General features: G+C 40.7%; 1 protein-coding gene across 1 annotated transcript in view; it reads left to right on the top strand.

Moving 5' to 3' along the window:
- sdc2 (syndecan 2) overlaps window positions 1-16,759 on the top strand; it is a 44,774-nt gene extending 28,015 nt beyond the window's left edge. The window contains exons 2-5 of the mRNA XM_083925141.1: window positions 7,371-7,485; window positions 8,210-8,382; window positions 10,543-10,672; window positions 14,263-16,759. Of these exons, the coding sequence (XP_083781267.1) occupies window positions 7,371-7,485; window positions 8,210-8,382; window positions 10,543-10,672; window positions 14,263-14,426 (582 nt within the window). The 3' untranslated portion in view covers window positions 14,427-16,759. The remainder of the gene's footprint in view (window positions 1-7,370; window positions 7,486-8,209; window positions 8,383-10,542; window positions 10,673-14,262) is intronic.
- The last annotated feature ends 324 nt before the right edge of the window (window positions 16,760-17,083 follow it).

Genomic DNA, 17,083 nt, shown 5'->3' with positions numbered 1-17,083 from the left:
GAATAGTTGGAATTTAAGTCAAATGATAAGTAATTGTTGTAGAGTTACTGTCTTTGATTAATCCCATCAATTAGTGGAGTGGAAGTGTGTTTGATTAAAGGGGGCGTGTCTCCAAGTGGTTGAATAATGTTGGTGCATTTACTGTAGGTATATAAATATATATATATATATATATATATATATATATATATATATATATAGAATAAGGGACAGCGGTGGTCGTGAAACGCAATGCCTTATTTACAGAGAAGGGTGTTGATCCTCTCTGTTGTGGTCTTCTTAAGCTCCTTGCAGTTCTTAAGTAGACTTAAGGAAATAGTTAGGAAAGCAGACCAATGAAGGGGGATCTGAGCCGCTGTCTGTCTGCCAGCCCTCGTGCACTTATTCTCCCCTTTTTCTTCTCTCTGATGTTGGTGTTATGATGTCTGTGTATTCCTCTCACGCCTTTGAGATGTGAGAGCTGGATAAGTGTGTGTGTGTGTGTGTGTGTGTGTCGTGGGTGATTCATGGACACGCAGATGTTCAAGAGTGTGTGTGTGTGTCTGCATTCCTTTGAGAAACACCATTTCCTCTGGCCTGACTTGGAGTTGAGCTAATATTTGTTGTGTTAGAAGTGCGAGCAGTATGTCAACAGGAGGAAGTCAGGAGCCCGGGGTTAGTTCAGATGACTCCATTTTACTCCATATGTATCCCCCTCCCTCCGCATCTCTATCCAACTCGGAAGTAAGGGAGAGATGCAAATACCACGCTGACACACACACACTGTAAGCACATACAGACCCAGTGCCTTTCAAGCCCCGCTAGGCGTGGACATGGTGATTTTGACAGGCTTTTAGCAGAGCAACCTCCAGGCTACAGGATTGTCTGCAGCAGTGGGTTATTCCCCCCCTCCTTCCCTCTCTCTTTTCTCATCCTCTCTCCCTCTTTGTTCAACCCCACTCTCTCTTTTATCTCAAAACCTCCTCTCGTGAATCCTTCTCTGCCCACTACTCTGTCATCTGTGTTTTGTCCAATCTGGGTCTGCAGCTCTTCACCGGGTCCACAGGTCAAACAGAGAGACAGACAGACAGTGTGGAAGCCACCCTCCTGCTGGCTTATTAGTTCATTAGCAGGCAGACTTGCCAGTAACAGCAGCTCTTCTCACAGCTAATAGAGGGTATACATTGGTAGCTACTAGCTCGTTATGGCAGCTCGCCCTCCTTCTTGCTGGCTTTCACTTGCTCTCTCCTTGTCTGTCTCTAAGCTTCGTCAATCTGTGTAGGGTTTGCTTGTTAAGGTGTTCAAATGAAGCCGTCTTTGTGTGTGTGTGCAAACACCCATACGTATCCTTGAGTGTGACTGTGCATGGAAGTTATTTACCCTAATGAGAGTCTCACATTGCCAGACCATATTCTAGGACTGGAGTATGGTCTGGCAATGCCAAACACCAGGCAATCATTCTGGGATAGGGACAAAAAACTCTGGCTTGTTTGTATTTCTTAAACCCACTCACAATCGTCAAAGCCAACTATATCTCTTGAAAAAACATTTAAAAATAAAAAAAGAGCTGTGGTATCTGAAATTTGTTACGTTGATGTAAAAGAAAGTGAGATGTCTTTTGTTTTTTTATCATAAAGCATGTTAGGGTGCTATATAAATACTGTGAAATGCTCAGTCCACAGAGAAAGGTATATTACGACAGACAGTGTGTGTTTTCAAACATCAAAGCATGTAAACGTGTTCTAATAGAAACCCAAATTACAAGTATGAATCTGAAAATGAGCATATGTCCCCAATAGAGATTTCACTTCCTGATTGAAGTAAGGGTTTTATTTCTTATGAATTACTTAACATTCGTACGAGGAAGACTGGAGTATTTAATCATTTCAAATGTAACATCGTCTTCTAAAGATCAATGAAACGGCTGTTTTACTGGGCTTTCAGACCGGGGAGCCCCATTAGTCCAGGCAGGCTGTTTCAGGTCCTGGTGATGACACGATGAAATACTATGAAGAGAGTCCCGATAGAATCGTTGATCCATGAGTTTGACTGATCATCAGACACCAAAAACACTCTGAAAAAGGATTTTACGAGTGTGGGAAGTAATCACAATGATAATCATTTATATAAAATTTCATTTTGGTAATTGCTGGGTAAAAGTAGAAACTCTGCCGTTCTCATTACAAAGTGATCTAACCTGTTTGCTTGGCCAACGCAGCGCCTCGACGTTTGATGTTACATTGCGTTGTGGCAAACGCTCAGGCAGTGGCCTCTTTCAACTGAAATGCTGAATGCTGCGTTTTTGAACGTGGCCCAAGAAATCAAGACACACAGGAGAGTACCTGGAGAAGATTTAGATTTTCATATAAAGCTATTCAATAACTCTGTGCGTGTGTTTGTGTGTAGGTTTGTATGTGATGAAGAGTATCTGTGTGCTGGGCTACTCTTTTCTATGTGTGTTGCTGCACACAAAGGCGACACGTTGCATTGAGAATGTGTGCCTTTGTGTATGAATGCCATAGTGCGCACACAGTTACTCAGGAGCATTGATGTTTTTGTCTCCTCCTCCCTCTGCTACAGTGCTCCAAGGCCTCTTCTCTCTGAAGCGTGGTCTTTCTCTAAGACCCAGGGTCAATTTTTTACACACTGCGAGGTGTACAGCTCGAGCTCAAGCCGAGGTGATTTAACATAAAGGGAAACCAGTGAAACTCAAACAGCGGATTACTGATTTCTGCATGCTTGTTTCACCTATACATTTGGATTTATATGCGAGCAAACAGAGACCCACGTGATTATAACATACTGTGCATACAACAATGTTTGAACTATCCACACAGTAACTCAGTAAGCCTTCAAAGAGCTTTCTTATGGATCCCTTCACTATTATAATCATAGTACATTGATTGTTGCTATAAAAACGGTTTATTACTTTAAACTCAATATCAAGTTACTGCAAGTCTGAAAGTTTTTATTTTTACTGGTCCACAAAACTTTAATATCACATTAGTTAGATTATGAAATTGTTCTCCGTCATGGGAAATCTAATATTTACCCCCCACCCCCAAAATAAGAAGCTGCTAAATTAGATATTTCCAATGGGATCTATTTTACAAGATTAATCTCTTCTACAAGTAACACTGCTACTTAGACTAGAGCAGCCATGCCACAGAGCAGCAAACTTGGGTCTTCTGCGTGGCTGCGTCAGCTAACTGGTTTCCGGTGTCCACTCTGCTTTAGTTGTTGTCGGTGGATGGATGTCTGGTTCAGCTCACACTCTGCGATAAGGGCTGAAAGCAGAGACTACCTGTAAATGTCACTGGATTGATAAGGAGAGAAAAGTCTATCAGCATTTCTGCGTTTGTGTACATGTGCGCGTGTAAAGAGAAAGTTAACTTTATCAAGTTTAAATTGTGTTCATGCTTGCTACTTTGTGTCCATGTGTGTCAGATAAAGTCGACAGACGGGGCATTTCCTGATCTCAGATCTGCACAGATTTGGTGTTGCGGTGTAGCTCGTACAGTTGAACCTCTCTAATACAAACGCTTTGTTCAAAGTGTTCAAACTTGAGGATTACAGAGGAGTCGGTGCTCTGTACCTGCAAGTGTGAAATAAACAAGGCCTCTTGACACTTTTGTACCTCAGTGCCCTCCTGAGAGGTAAATGTAAGGAGTCGGTTAGGTTATCTTAACTTAGCATGGTGACTGAAAACAGGTGGACACCACTTACCTCCCTTTCCAAGGGCAAAGTTTTGACTTGTACACTTTATTTTTTGTATTGATTAAACATTAGATATGTGTTTATTAGTGGGCCTTAGAGGTGCGGTTAGGTCGATTTGTACAAAATGTTTCCGGTCTTCCACTGTAATGTATAATAGTAAACTGGATATCTTTGAGTTTTGAACTATAAGATAAGATAACATAACACATTTCACCATGGTTTCTGGGAGCTTGTGATGGGCATGTTACAATACTTTCTACGATTTAAAACACCCCGTGATTAACTGATTAACTCTTCATTGTATCTTCAGGGATTCCTGGTTAAAGAATGCAACAATTAAACTATAATTGTGCATCACCAGTGTGCACAATACAATACATTTAATAAGTTAACAAGTCAACAAGTCAGTTGAATGTGTTTTCGATATATTGTCTTTGAAATCTACGTTTAATAAGCCCTAGGTGGTTTAAAGCTTCATTAATACTCTCTTTATGCGTTCCTTCACACGCCTCCATGCATGTGAGTGGCGTCGTGTTATATCTTCTCAATTGCGCTCTCTAATGTATGCATTATCAATGAATCAGCGAATGCTCGCAGACATTTGTGAAACACGTCCACTCATGCATGCGTGTGTGTGTGGCCTCTATCTCATTAGCACTCTTTGTCACCATTTGATCTGTGGCCCGCCACCTTTTCGGTCCATTGTGCTCGTATCATCAATGCATAAAGACCTGTGGACCGCATGGACCGATGAATTAGTTTGGAGGAGAAGAAGGCTAGAAAGGTTAAGATAAAGTTGCTTTGAACAAATTCTCTCTTTGATCAGGCGGCTCAGCGGTGAAAGGCCTTTCTTCCAGAAGTCAAAGCCAGTTGAGAGGGGAGAGATGGAGATGCGTATTGTTCCGTTTCATCTCGCCTCTGTCTTTCTCTCTGTTGTTAGCTGTGTGTACTCCCTGCCTCTTTGTTATGGAGAGTGCCAGGCCTCTCTTTCATTACTCCACTCAAACACACGCATGCACATACAATGACTTTAAAGCATTACTTAACACACTCACATTAGAAAGCAGAGTGTAATTGGAAATGCTGAGATGCAGCAGAAGGTTGAACCGAAAGAAGACATTTTTCTGTTATTTCCTGTTCTTGCTTTTGAGTTCTAAAAATGATTTGTTGCATCGTGGAGTTATTGAACAGAAACCTAATCTGCAGCAACTCGTGTAATCAATTCATTATTGACGTCATTTATCAAGCAAAATTGCCCAAAACTTTCTTGTTCTAGCTTCTTAAAGATCAGGACTTGCTGCTGTAATGTTTTACAACTCTATAAATTGAATATATTTGGGTTTTTACTGCTGGGTAGGCAAAATAAGAAATCTGAAGATACTGCATTGATCTGTGGGGAATTTGGGTGGGTATATCTTTACCAGGCTTTCTGACTTTAAAAAAAAAACTTTTTAAATTGTAGCCACAGGAAACAGGAATGCTTAAAACACTCAGTTTACATCATTTACAGACATTTAAAGGATTGTCAGACTGTTTGAGTCACTACTGCTTTTTCCCCCCTGTCTGAACAAAGAATGTCAAAAACTTGATTTTAAAATAGTTTTCTCACAGCATGCCTATTAACGCCATTAATTTCCTGTCAAGCCAATTGATTTTTCCTCCAGTCTAACTTCATTCAGCCCCAGGTTTATCAGCACAACATCCTCACAGCAGTCCTGGAAACTGTAGCAACCGGCTTGATGGGCGACACACACACACACACACACACACACACACACACACACACACACACACACACACACACACACACACACACACACACACAGGGGTGATATATTGTGGGGTCTCTCTTTTGTACTCTTTTTTTCTAAAGCAGCACTATCAGTATAGAAGGAGCAGTGCAGCCGACCACTGATTGGTGAATAGGAGTTGAATAGATGTTGCCATGGATGCGTTGAAAGTTATTCCATTCACACACACTCAACACAACACATGAACACTTGCATGTACCATGGACACACACTTTGTATAACAGCTGTAATATTGATTATGTCCCACATCCATCTGGCTCTGCAACTCACTTAGAGCGAAAAATGCATTTTCTTATCTTACTTCTCGTTAAAATCTCAACTTGCACACCGTGAGAGGAGGTGCTTTTTGAAAAAAACAGGCACTGTTAAACTCTGGTCCTTTCAGCCAATCACTCCATTAAGCCGGAACACAAACATTCCTACCACTCAGGCTTGTTGTTAAGACGACGATGCTGTGGGAGGGGCTGCACGCTGTTATTGGACAGTCACCTGTGCGTCATTTAAGTCATAAAAGACACTTTTAGCCCCTCTAGCGATGTGGCTCTGGTGGTGACAAAGTTTATCTTTCGGCCTGCTCACAGCTTTGATTCAGACTGAAATATCTCAGCAACCATTGGATGCATTGCCATGAGATTTCATACAGTTATTCATGTTCCCCAGAGGATAAAAAATTCACCTGACTATTTGTTGTGCGCCACCAGCAGGTTGACATTTGTGGTTTTACATGAAACATCTCAATAACTACATATGGCAGAAACAGACATTCCTCCCTTCGAGATGTATTGTAATAACTTTGGTAGTACCTGTTGTAGGGTCGTCATCAGGTCGAAAATTGTTCGACTCGTTGTTTATGGTCCAATACCTGCAAAGCTTACCATCAGCCTTCCCTGTACTTTAGTTTATTGCTAATAAGCAAACAAAGTAGTGTGAACATGGTGAGCATTATTCTTGCTAAACATCAGCATGGTATTGTTGTTGTGAGCGGTTAGCATGCTAAAGTGCAGAGCCGGCAGCAAGGCTTTTGAATGTACACTCAGTGATCTGTTGATACTAGTAGCCACCTCTTAAGCATTCACTCATCTGAACATTTCTTTCTACAAAAATTTGCACCAATGCTGACTTTATAGCAGATACAAGGGACAGATTGTGACTGGTTCTCATTTGTTTTTGTAACAAGGTATACTATTTATAAAAAGTAGTATTCCCAAGGCACACCTTTGCATATGATTTAATGTAAATCACCATAAATAAGACTAGTTTCAAAAGGCACACCTTTGTATATGATTTAATGTAAATCACCATAAATAAGACTAGTTTCAAAAGGCACACCTTTGCATATGATTTAATGTAAATCACCATAAATAAGACTAGTTTCAAAAGGCACACCTTTGTATATGATTTAATGTAAATCATCATTAATAAGATTAGTTTCAAAGGCAGACCTGGCCAGCTCCCAAGGCACACCATTGTGCCAATTCACTGTTTGATAACCACACATAGCGATCTGCAAGGTTTCAGAATGGCAAATTTAGCTAACATTTGTGCTAATTGAAATGTACTAATGATACGAGCTTTGGATTGCTACCATAAAATTAGTTTATATTTGCCAGTTAAAGAAATAACCATCAAGTGCTTGTCTCAAAGCAAAGCGGTTAATGATTTAAATGCCCAAAATAAAAACTAAGCCACTTGACCTTTGTTGAGCATTAGGCGGTAGAATACTGAAAAGCTGTGGTGTGTGGATAGAGTCAAGGTCTCCACTTTGTGTGTGTGTGGTGTGTGATGTGCTCATGGACTTCTATAAATAGAGATGTGTAGTGAAACCAACACGTCCTCAAACCTTGTTATCTTGCTGTTTTGCAGATAGCAGACGCAGCCAAGACTTCCTCTCAGGCGGATGACTTGTACCTGGATGACACAGGCTCAGGAGGTTACTACCCTGAAGATGATGATGACTTTAACTCAGGATCTGGATCAGGTTAGACACATATACACACACACACACACACACACACACGCATATGCACGTACAGACACACACATATTTGCAAGCTCAGCAGGCAGTTACCCAGAGGCGTGATGACATTAATTCTCGAGTCTGGTGCAGGTACATTTTTCAGTCTTTCACCAGCAGACTACAGGTGCGCCACCCTCCCTTCTCTTCTTCTCTTTGTCTATTATTTCCTTCACAGCCTCTCCCTTTCTCTCACTCGATTTGAATTGAGATTGCCTTGTCACCCAGACTGCTGTGGGCAAGTGTGCAAATTTTACATGTCGTTTTTTATTAGCTCCTGTGCTCTACTTGCTGTAAGCACCTTTACAACCCTCATCCATTGGTCAAAAGTAACTCTTCTTTCTCCGAGAGTTGTATAACTGCAGCGAGGGAAGGTCGTGCTAGGTAAAAGGAGACGGGACTGTGATCAATAGCCCTTCCAATACTTTAGATACACCCTATTACTCTGCCACTCTGTATTCTATAGGAGATTCAAAATAATGCATTAAAATACACAGAGCATGACGTTAAGTAAGACAAACTATGACCGTAGGTATGAAATATTAATAACATGCAAACCCACATTTGGCCTATTTGCACATACACACAAATTTACATCTTAAAGTAGTATTGTTACACATGTGCTGTGTGACATTGTTTTGCATTTTAAAGGAGAGACATTATTTGCTTGTCATCCTCTTTCTACCAGGTGGAGGGGAAGAAGTGGTGGAGGAAGCAGTGACTGTCAGTATGGTTTATATTGAGCCCAATGCAGCAGAACCCACCCAGGACTCCACCAAAGATTTCACCCCCAGGGTGGAAACAGCCACCGTCAGAGAAAAGGACAGGGACAGCACACCCAGGAAACCATTCAGAACAGAGGTAAGAAGTACAACCTGACTGATACGGGATTTTGGAGTAAATTAATTTAAAAAAAATCTGATAATGACACATTGGTTAGAGCCTGTTAGCGGACCGGAGCTGTGTGGATTTACGCTCCACGTGCATAGAGCTGTTTGTTCCCAGTGATGAGTCCACTCAATATCACTCCGTGCTTCAACACGCTCCGCGCTCACCTTTCGTTCCAGAAGATATTTTAAACAATTGTGACCGAGAAATGTACTGCTGAGAAAAATAAAATGTCACCTCTCCAGTGGATAAACTACATAATAGTGACTGCTTTTAAACATATCTTCGGCATTTTTGTACATATATGCCAATACTAATGTATCTGCAAGGAGCTGATATCAGCCGTTTTATCGGTCGGCTATAAAACTATATGATACCAAAGTTTGTCTTTTTAACCAGCCTGGGTGATAGATGACTGAAGATTTGTACAGAAGTAAGTCGGACAAGAGACTGCTTGAAATCAAAGCGATGGATTGACCTTTTGAAATATATACTAATTCACTTTCTTACTTAGAGTTAGACGAGAAGATCAACACCACTCTCTCATCACTTTTACATATAAATCTAGCAGCTGAGAATAAAAGCGTTCAGTCTTTGTGTTAAGCTGTGCTTCACATCTCTTAGCTGTAGTTTTATATTTAGCATATCAGAGTTCGGTCATTTTCCAACTCTCTGCAAAAAAGCAAAGAAGCATATTTCCTGAAATGTTAAACTGCTTCTTCAAGTAACCATTCTGTATTTGACAACTTATGTAGTACTGCTGATGCCCACATATATGTTTGCTCCACCTCCAGCTCTCTGAGCAACTTAAGTCCACAATCAAAGTTATTAATATTCACCTACTAAAAATATGAAACTATTACGTTATCACCTCCAGAACTATTTTAGCTTTTGCCATAAAGTAATTCAGAATCATGCTGGCTCATTTGTAACTATCCTGACTCACCAGAGAGCGACACAGTACCTCAGTATGTCTGTAGCTGACCCAGTATGACATCAAATCCCCTGTAATACCAGGAGCCGTAAGGTTGCTTTCAGGATAAAGATCAAGTGATCACGTACGTTCTCAATGTTTTCGCTCCATTGCAAATTATGGAAGATTACATATCTCTCGGACATAATCACATATTCTGGAACCATCCTAGATCTCACTGCAGTGGGATGCGCTCTTACTGTACTGTAGTGGATACTACATCTGTTTGGGATTAGTCATCAAGGTCTCAACCAAGCCTACCTGGACCAGTTCCATTTTTCCCCCTCTTGCCTCTGACACTACTCCCCTAGCCAAATGCACTGGCCCAGTTCCATTTTGGTCCTTTGCACCTCTCTCTACTGTTATTGGAAAAAGCGTGGGATACATGGGCCCAGATCCATTCCAAACTCTTTGCTTCTTTTCCTAGACTCCCAGTAAAACCTCAGGTCCACTGCACTAATCTTTCTGGGCAATCAGGACTTGTTCCTTTTTTTTCTCTGGCCAGCCTCTATAGGTTTGCAGGTTGGCCAGGTTCCATTTTGGTCTCTATTCTCATCCTTTGATTAGACCTTCATGCTAAGTGGACTAGTGAAACCCTCACTTTTTCCCTAAAGGAATGGTTAAACATTTTAGAAATACACTTATTTGCTTTCTTTCCAGGAGTAAGATTAGAAGATTGATTGTTTAGAATAAAGATTGGAAGTGGGGGAACAGTTAGCCTGGTTCTGTTAAAGGTTCACAAAATCCACCTACCAGAACTTTTAAAGCTCACTAATGAACACATATCTTGGTTGTTTAGATCTTGTTCGCCGGGGGACTATTTCTTGGTTGGGTGCAGTGAAATAGGCATAACACACAAATGCACATAACCCCCTGTAAATCCACAAATTGTCGTTTTTAAACATCAGTTTTTGTACAGATTAATCAAACAAGACATTATGTGTTAATAAGTGAGTTTTAGAGATGCTGGGAGGTGGGCATCTTTTGTTTCCTTCGGAGAGAACTAGCTGTTTCCCTTTTTCCACTCTTAATGCTATGCTAAGCGAACTAGCTGCTGGCTCTAAGTTCCCACTAAACTGACAGATATGCGAGTGGTATTAGTCTTCTCATCAATGAAGAAGCCTAACTCCTGTCTAACTGATTTTCTCCTCCTCATTCAGGCACCAGTGCCAGTTACGGAGGACATGCAGAGGAACCAGATGACTAGTACAACTAGTGCTCCCGGCTCACCACAGGAGGCCATTGAGGTCCGCACTGAAAACCTTTTCCAGAGGACAGAAGTGTTGGCAGGTATGTGTCACAATAAGCTGCAACAGACATCAAAACGTCTCTTCTTTTGAAAAGTATAAAAAATACAGGTAAAAACAGAGATTTTTCGGTGAGCTCAGATATGTGGAGGAGTATCTTAAAGGAACACTTCCACACTTTGGTTTATGTACAGGTAAAACAACCAAAGTATAACATAACACATATAACGAAGAAGCCTTGCTCGATGGATTTTTTTTTGGACAATATCCTGGCTAGCTGTTTCCTCCTGTTTTTAGCCTTTATGCTAAGATAAGCTAACCTTCATTGTCCAGAGATTGGTATCAATCTTATCACCTACCTCTTAACAAGTAAGTGTATTTCCCAAAATGTCAAACTACTCCTTTAATATTTCTACCTGTATTATAGCCTTTCAGATTGATGCTCCACCAAAAAATTCTTTGATGCATATTTTAACAAGCTGCATCTGTGTCCTTCTGTGGGACCGTGTAGAGTTCCCAGCATTGTGAGTGTCTTGTATGTGTGAATGTCACTTTGAAAACATGAAAGAGGGGGAAAAGGAAATTATCTGACTTGAAATCATTCAAGTTTTCTCTGATGCTGTCGTACATGTCTGAGGCAAACATTAATTGGCATCTCGCTTTTATTTTGTTGTGATATCCCAGTAGTGTTGTGTTAGCATTATGCAGAAACAGGGACAAATCAGGGGAGCATCAGTTAGACAAGAACTCACAGCTCTCTGCTTTTGTCTCTTTTTTATTTATTCTTATTTCCTCTTTTACATATAGCTCCAGTAAAAAGTCTTTGGATAAGGCCTGTAAATATATTATACCTGGCTCATATCTCCCTCCTCTACCTCGCTCTCCTTACCCTTCTTTCTGAATTATAACCCCTTACTCTTTCTTTCCCGTATGACTTCTATAAAAATAATTGCCCATAATCTAATTTTCATGTATCCGCCCTGCATTGCGTTACTGCTTCTTCAGTTCAGCAGCTGGTTGTGTGCCAGGATCATTACCCATGGGACCATGGGGCCAGTCAACATGTGGAAACCTAAAGTGGAGCAGAGGGTAGATTGTAACACCGGGAGAGACCCTAAACAGATTATGAAGCTATAAAGAACCTCATACAGGCATAATTGGGAGGGAGGGTGAAATGTGCCCATGCGGCGAGTTAGGAGCATTAGTGAGGAGATCCAGGGTCAAAGCTGGAGGAAGGGGGCGCTTCTGAATACAGCCGGAGTAGATTTTATTCAAATTTTTTTCACACCACTCTTGGCCTATTGGTTTACAGTGTGTCCTTTACAGAGAGTTTAGACAAACGGGTATCCAAAAAACGTGCTGAATCAAAACAACAAACTACAGGAAAAGACTTGAACACTGCACTGATAGAGCCAAACGTTGCTCTGTTAAATTAAATTTGCTGGGGGCTAACGGAGACTTTCGTCATGCATTGTCAAATAACTGTCACAAAGCAGAACAAATTGATACAAGAGTCCAAAACAACAAATCAAACAGCTCACCCATTCATGCTTGTCATGGCACACAACAGTTTGCTCCTCTGGTGTCCCCCAGGTGTGTTGCATCAATGACTAATAACAAGTCACACCTGTCCCCTCCTGTGAGACATCAGCTGCCCCTCCAGTCTCCTCCTACACACACTTGAATTTACCAAACTAAAAAACATATAACATTATACTTCAAAACCAAGTTAATTTACCAACAGATGGTGACTTGACTGATGACTGATGAGAAAGGATGTGAAACCTAAAAGATTAATTTAGAAACATGATGACAAATCACATCCAACAAGCGATTAATGTACAAAGTTTCTTGAAAAACAATGTTACCGAATTACAAATTAAAGGGGTGCTCCACAAATTTTCCTCATGAACAACAGATAACTAGTCATGGTTAGTAATACTTAGCATGTGATAATATAACCCTGATGTCTTCAGTGTAGTTTTTTAAGTGTAGGATCCGGTGTTTTTTTTAGCTTGGGGCATTGAAGGGTACTTCAGGATATGTTGAGTACCATAGGCTGTATATAACAGATGGACATAGCTACCGTGACGTCACCCATTGGTTGGGGGATTCCTGTTTTGATGCCAGAACATTGGCATTTTAGCCATCACCATCTTGGTCTTTTATAACGTCAAGAGGGGGGGAGCTGAGGAGGAACACTAAGCATCTTCAGGTTGTGCTCTGCTGTTGTTTGAATGGCGCTGTGCTAAGCTAAGGTCTAAAAGAGGGAAACAGACGATTTTCAACCGGCTCATATTTGGCACTGCTACTATACAAAGTTGTCAAGAAAAAGGTTATTAGAATGTACTGTTTATTTCTTATTTCTATTGCAGTGGTGAAATATTTTCCAGATCAAAATATATCTTCTTACATATACCATTACTATGCGTCTCTTGTTGCAAACTCTACAAATACAATCTGCTACAGACCTGATTCTATTCCTAAAGGCTTTAAAGTTATCCAACCAGAAGAACCCATCAGAAATGAAGGATCTTTGTGTTTACTGTCAATATTTTAGTCTAGTGATGAGATGCATCAGCCAGTTCAAGAGCAGAAATAAGATTTAGTTCCAAGCGAGGCTGGACTGATTGTTTGTTTGTCCCCAATGGATTTATTTGCCTGACTGTCAGGCAATGTAAGCAATGCCATTAGCTTCTTCATCTTAAGCCCCAGTCGGCAGTCACTGATTGGAATATAGACCATGTTGAATCACCCACCATTGGGAGTATACGGCTCTGTGTATCAATCGAGGATCGGAGACTTAATATCCCCTAAATGGAACACCAACATTTAAACTCACTAATAGGACACACATTAGGAGAAGTGAAATGAACCACAGAAAAGGGTTGACTTTGTATCTGTTGAGACAAAAATGAGGGTGTTCCCATTGATATGAAGTAACTGCATTTATTTCAACATTTAGCTGGGATAGTTGGCACTTGGTTTCACCACATTTACGCCCTCAAGTTGGATAATTTGCTGGGGAATTACATGAGCATTGAGATTTGTTGCAACTATAAATGATAGTTGCTTAAATGAACTGTGTCTTGTATTGCATAAGACAGTACATATCAAACTATAAGGAGGCGGCTCAGGTCTTGAGAAGTGTTTTTTTAAAGACAAATTTAAGGGTCCCATAACGTAAAAGGTGGGATTTCCATGTTTTTTCTGCTTATAGAGCAGTTCAAAGTGCTATGTACATACTGGGAAACCCACACACCTGTGGTCAGCTTTTTTAGGGGGGGATCCTTAAGAAACAGGCACTAAAACCGAGCGTTTTAGACAGAGGGTGAATACAGGTATATGCAGACAGTCAGGATCTCATCTCATCTTCAGCCTCTTATCCGGGGTCGGGTCGCGGGGGCAGCAGCTCTAGCAGGGGACCCCAAACTTCCCTTTCCCGGGCAACATGTTTTTTTTATAAACTTTAAAGCACGTAAACATGTTCTAGTAGAAACCCAATATACAAGTATGAACCTGAAAATGAGCACAATATATCCCCTCGAAGGCCTCATTCAACATACAGAAGACATTGATTTGACTTTCTGAACAACGACATTTACCTTCCCTCTCTGTCTCTGCCTCCCTCAGCTGTTATTGCAGGCGGCGTGATCGGCTTCCTGTTCGCCATCTTCCTCATCCTCCTCCTGGTCTACCGCATGAGGAAGAAGGATGAGGGCAGCTACGACCTGGGAGAGAGGAAACCCTCCGGCGCAGCCTATCAGAAGGCCCCAACCAAGGAGTTTTACGCATAAAACCCCGCCCCGATCATCAGATCAGTAAATTGCGAGTGATTGTCAAAAGCAAAGTCCAACGACAAACCTATTCGAAAAACACAAGAAACAACAACTAAACGTTACAAGTTGATTAAGGAAAAATAGCATAAAGGAAAGCTTTTGCATAGATTATTGTAATTAAGACCTTTTCTTTCTTCTTTTTTAAAAAAAAAAACAAATGAAAACCAAGCATTTCTCATTTTATGGCAAATCTCAGTGTATTTAAGCATTTTGTGTATTATTTGAAAAGGCTGAAAAAATAAAAAACAGGATCTGTAAAGGCGAGGAAACTAATCGCATATGTCTTCTGTCAAATGAGCTGTTTCTAGTCGCTGACTACTTTTAACTGTAGCAGTATGTTAATTGTAAAGAAAAAAAAAATTTGCAAGAGGAAATTGAATATAATTATTCTGTATCAATCCTACTTTCATTTTTTTTTCTTTTTCTTTTGTCCTAGCATGTCTGTCGTTGATCTCTAAAGGTGTATTACATTAATTTATCTTTTCTCTGATGTTAAAAAAAAAAAATGCCTTTGTAGTTTTGATGAAGCTCTTTGGTCTTCATATTAACGCTGTTAACGGTCAATGTAAATGTTCTCCCTTCAGGTTACAGTGTTTATTATTTGCTCTCACATCCGTTTTTTTAGTCATACGTGAGCATTTCATTATGTCTTGTTTATTTGTTTGTTCTCATCTCAGTGTAGCCTTTTTTTTTGTTTCTTCTACAGCAGCATTTTATTTACATACCAGGAACAGATCTTTAAAAGATTAAAAAAAAAAGCGTCAGGGCTCGAGAAGAAACGCAAAATCTTGTGTCTGTTTTATGTTTTGCTGAACTTCGTTTCTATTTAAATGCATTTTCTCTCACATTGCACATTCACTGCTTTTGCTCGCCACTGCTTTCGTGCAGCTTTTGTATGTGGAGTGTTTCGGGGTGAAGTCTCTTCTCCGTGGCTTGTGGTGTTTTTGGTCCACAGCTACCTCCCCTCCCCAATGTGTCCCCTGAGTTTAGTGACTGCACCCAAACTCTGCTAGCACCCTTTCACCCTAACCTCTCCTCCCCCCTCTCTCTGTTTAACCTAACTCTCTTACCCCCACCTTCTTTTTAATCAGACTGGAGCATGGCCAGTTGAGTTGTCCCCCAACCCCCACCCCCTTTCACTCTCTCTCTTTTTCTGCTACATAGAGCCACCCGTGTAGCCTGGTGTTATTGTCCCTGTTCCAGTGTTGATGTTTAAGGCCCAAAGATCTGCTCATTGAGGCCTGCTACTGCTTGGATTAAAACACCCCTGCCCAGGGCCCAATCCCCACATGCAGAGCACATACCTCTGCAGCCAACAACACCCGAAACCCCCGTCTAAAAACCTAGTTTCTCTCAGAAGAATTGATAAATGAGGTTGCACAGAAAACGTAAGACTGAATAGTCTTTGACAGGACACTCGTGTTTTTTCAGTGGTCAGTGCAGGCATTTCAAAAGAGCTCCTGTTGAGAGATTAGGTTGTTTACCAGGTTTTAAAACCTGGGTATAACCAAAACAAAGGTCACAAAATGGCTGCTGCGTAAAGCCACGTAGCGACAGCAAATGGAAAAAAAAATAGTTACATGAACTTGCTCCGAAGAGACGCGTGATTCGTCGGTCAGGTTTGTGAAGTTGCCTTTTTCAGCTGTACAGTAATGTGAAGTAGATCCGGTAGATGTATGCTGTCGCACCGTCTAAAGTCCTAACACCACCCACATGAAGCTGTTCATCCCTCCGCGTCTCCATCCCTCGTCTTATCTTCTTTTAATCTGTATGTGATCCTTTTCGTTGTCCACTACCATACTTATCTCCCCATCTATGTTGTCCGCTCTTGTCATCACACCTAAGGTACTGAACTATACTGAAAAACCCAAAGACTCACAGTATTTCTACTCCCATCATCCTCTCAGACCCCTCCACCATGGCCACATCATGTTGTTTCCTCATTCTTTTTTTTCTTCACTCTTTTAGTTTTGTTTTCTTCTTCTCTCTATTAGATACCTGACCTTTGAGTCCAATTGCTTATTAGTATATGAAAAGATATATAAATATATATAAATGTATATTCACAAATGTTTTAAACCTTCAAAGTGCCTACCATTCGGAAATGTACTTGCTCAAGGTGAGCATGTGGCAGAAGTGTACACAAAGGAGGGGTGTAAACGACTTGACTGGCATTCTGTGAGCATGGATGACTGTAATGGTAACTTTTTTTTAGTCTTACAAAAGCTGACAGTATTGTACCTATAAGTTGAAACAACACTACTGAATAAACATTGTGGCCTAATATCCAACTGCTTGTGCCGTCTTATTTTAAAAATCACACTTGTTTTTTTTCCTCCCTGATCTGGTGTCAATGTTTTAATCGATTGAATATGTTTGTAAATCAACACTTGCAGAAGTTGAAGCATGTGACACCATGTTGGGAATTCACCTCTCATCAGGTGTCGATGTAAAAGTCCCACTGTGACTCTAGGGGTCCGGGTGACAATCGTATCGTCAATAGTTTGTACAATGGATCTATCAAGCAAAAATGCAACATTGCTTCATAGCAGTTTGTTAAATGTGAGAATATATTTGGAGTTGCAACTGTTTTGTCAGACAAAACAAGTATTTTT

Source organism: Echiichthys vipera (assembly GCF_963691815.1).
Source record: "Echiichthys vipera genome assembly, chromosome: 13".
In the NCBI taxonomy this organism is placed as follows: Eukaryota; Metazoa; Chordata; class Actinopteri; order Perciformes; family Trachinidae; genus Echiichthys; species Echiichthys vipera.
The sequence above is the reverse complement of the archived record's forward strand: the minus strand, read 5'-3'. Positions and strand labels throughout refer to the sequence as shown.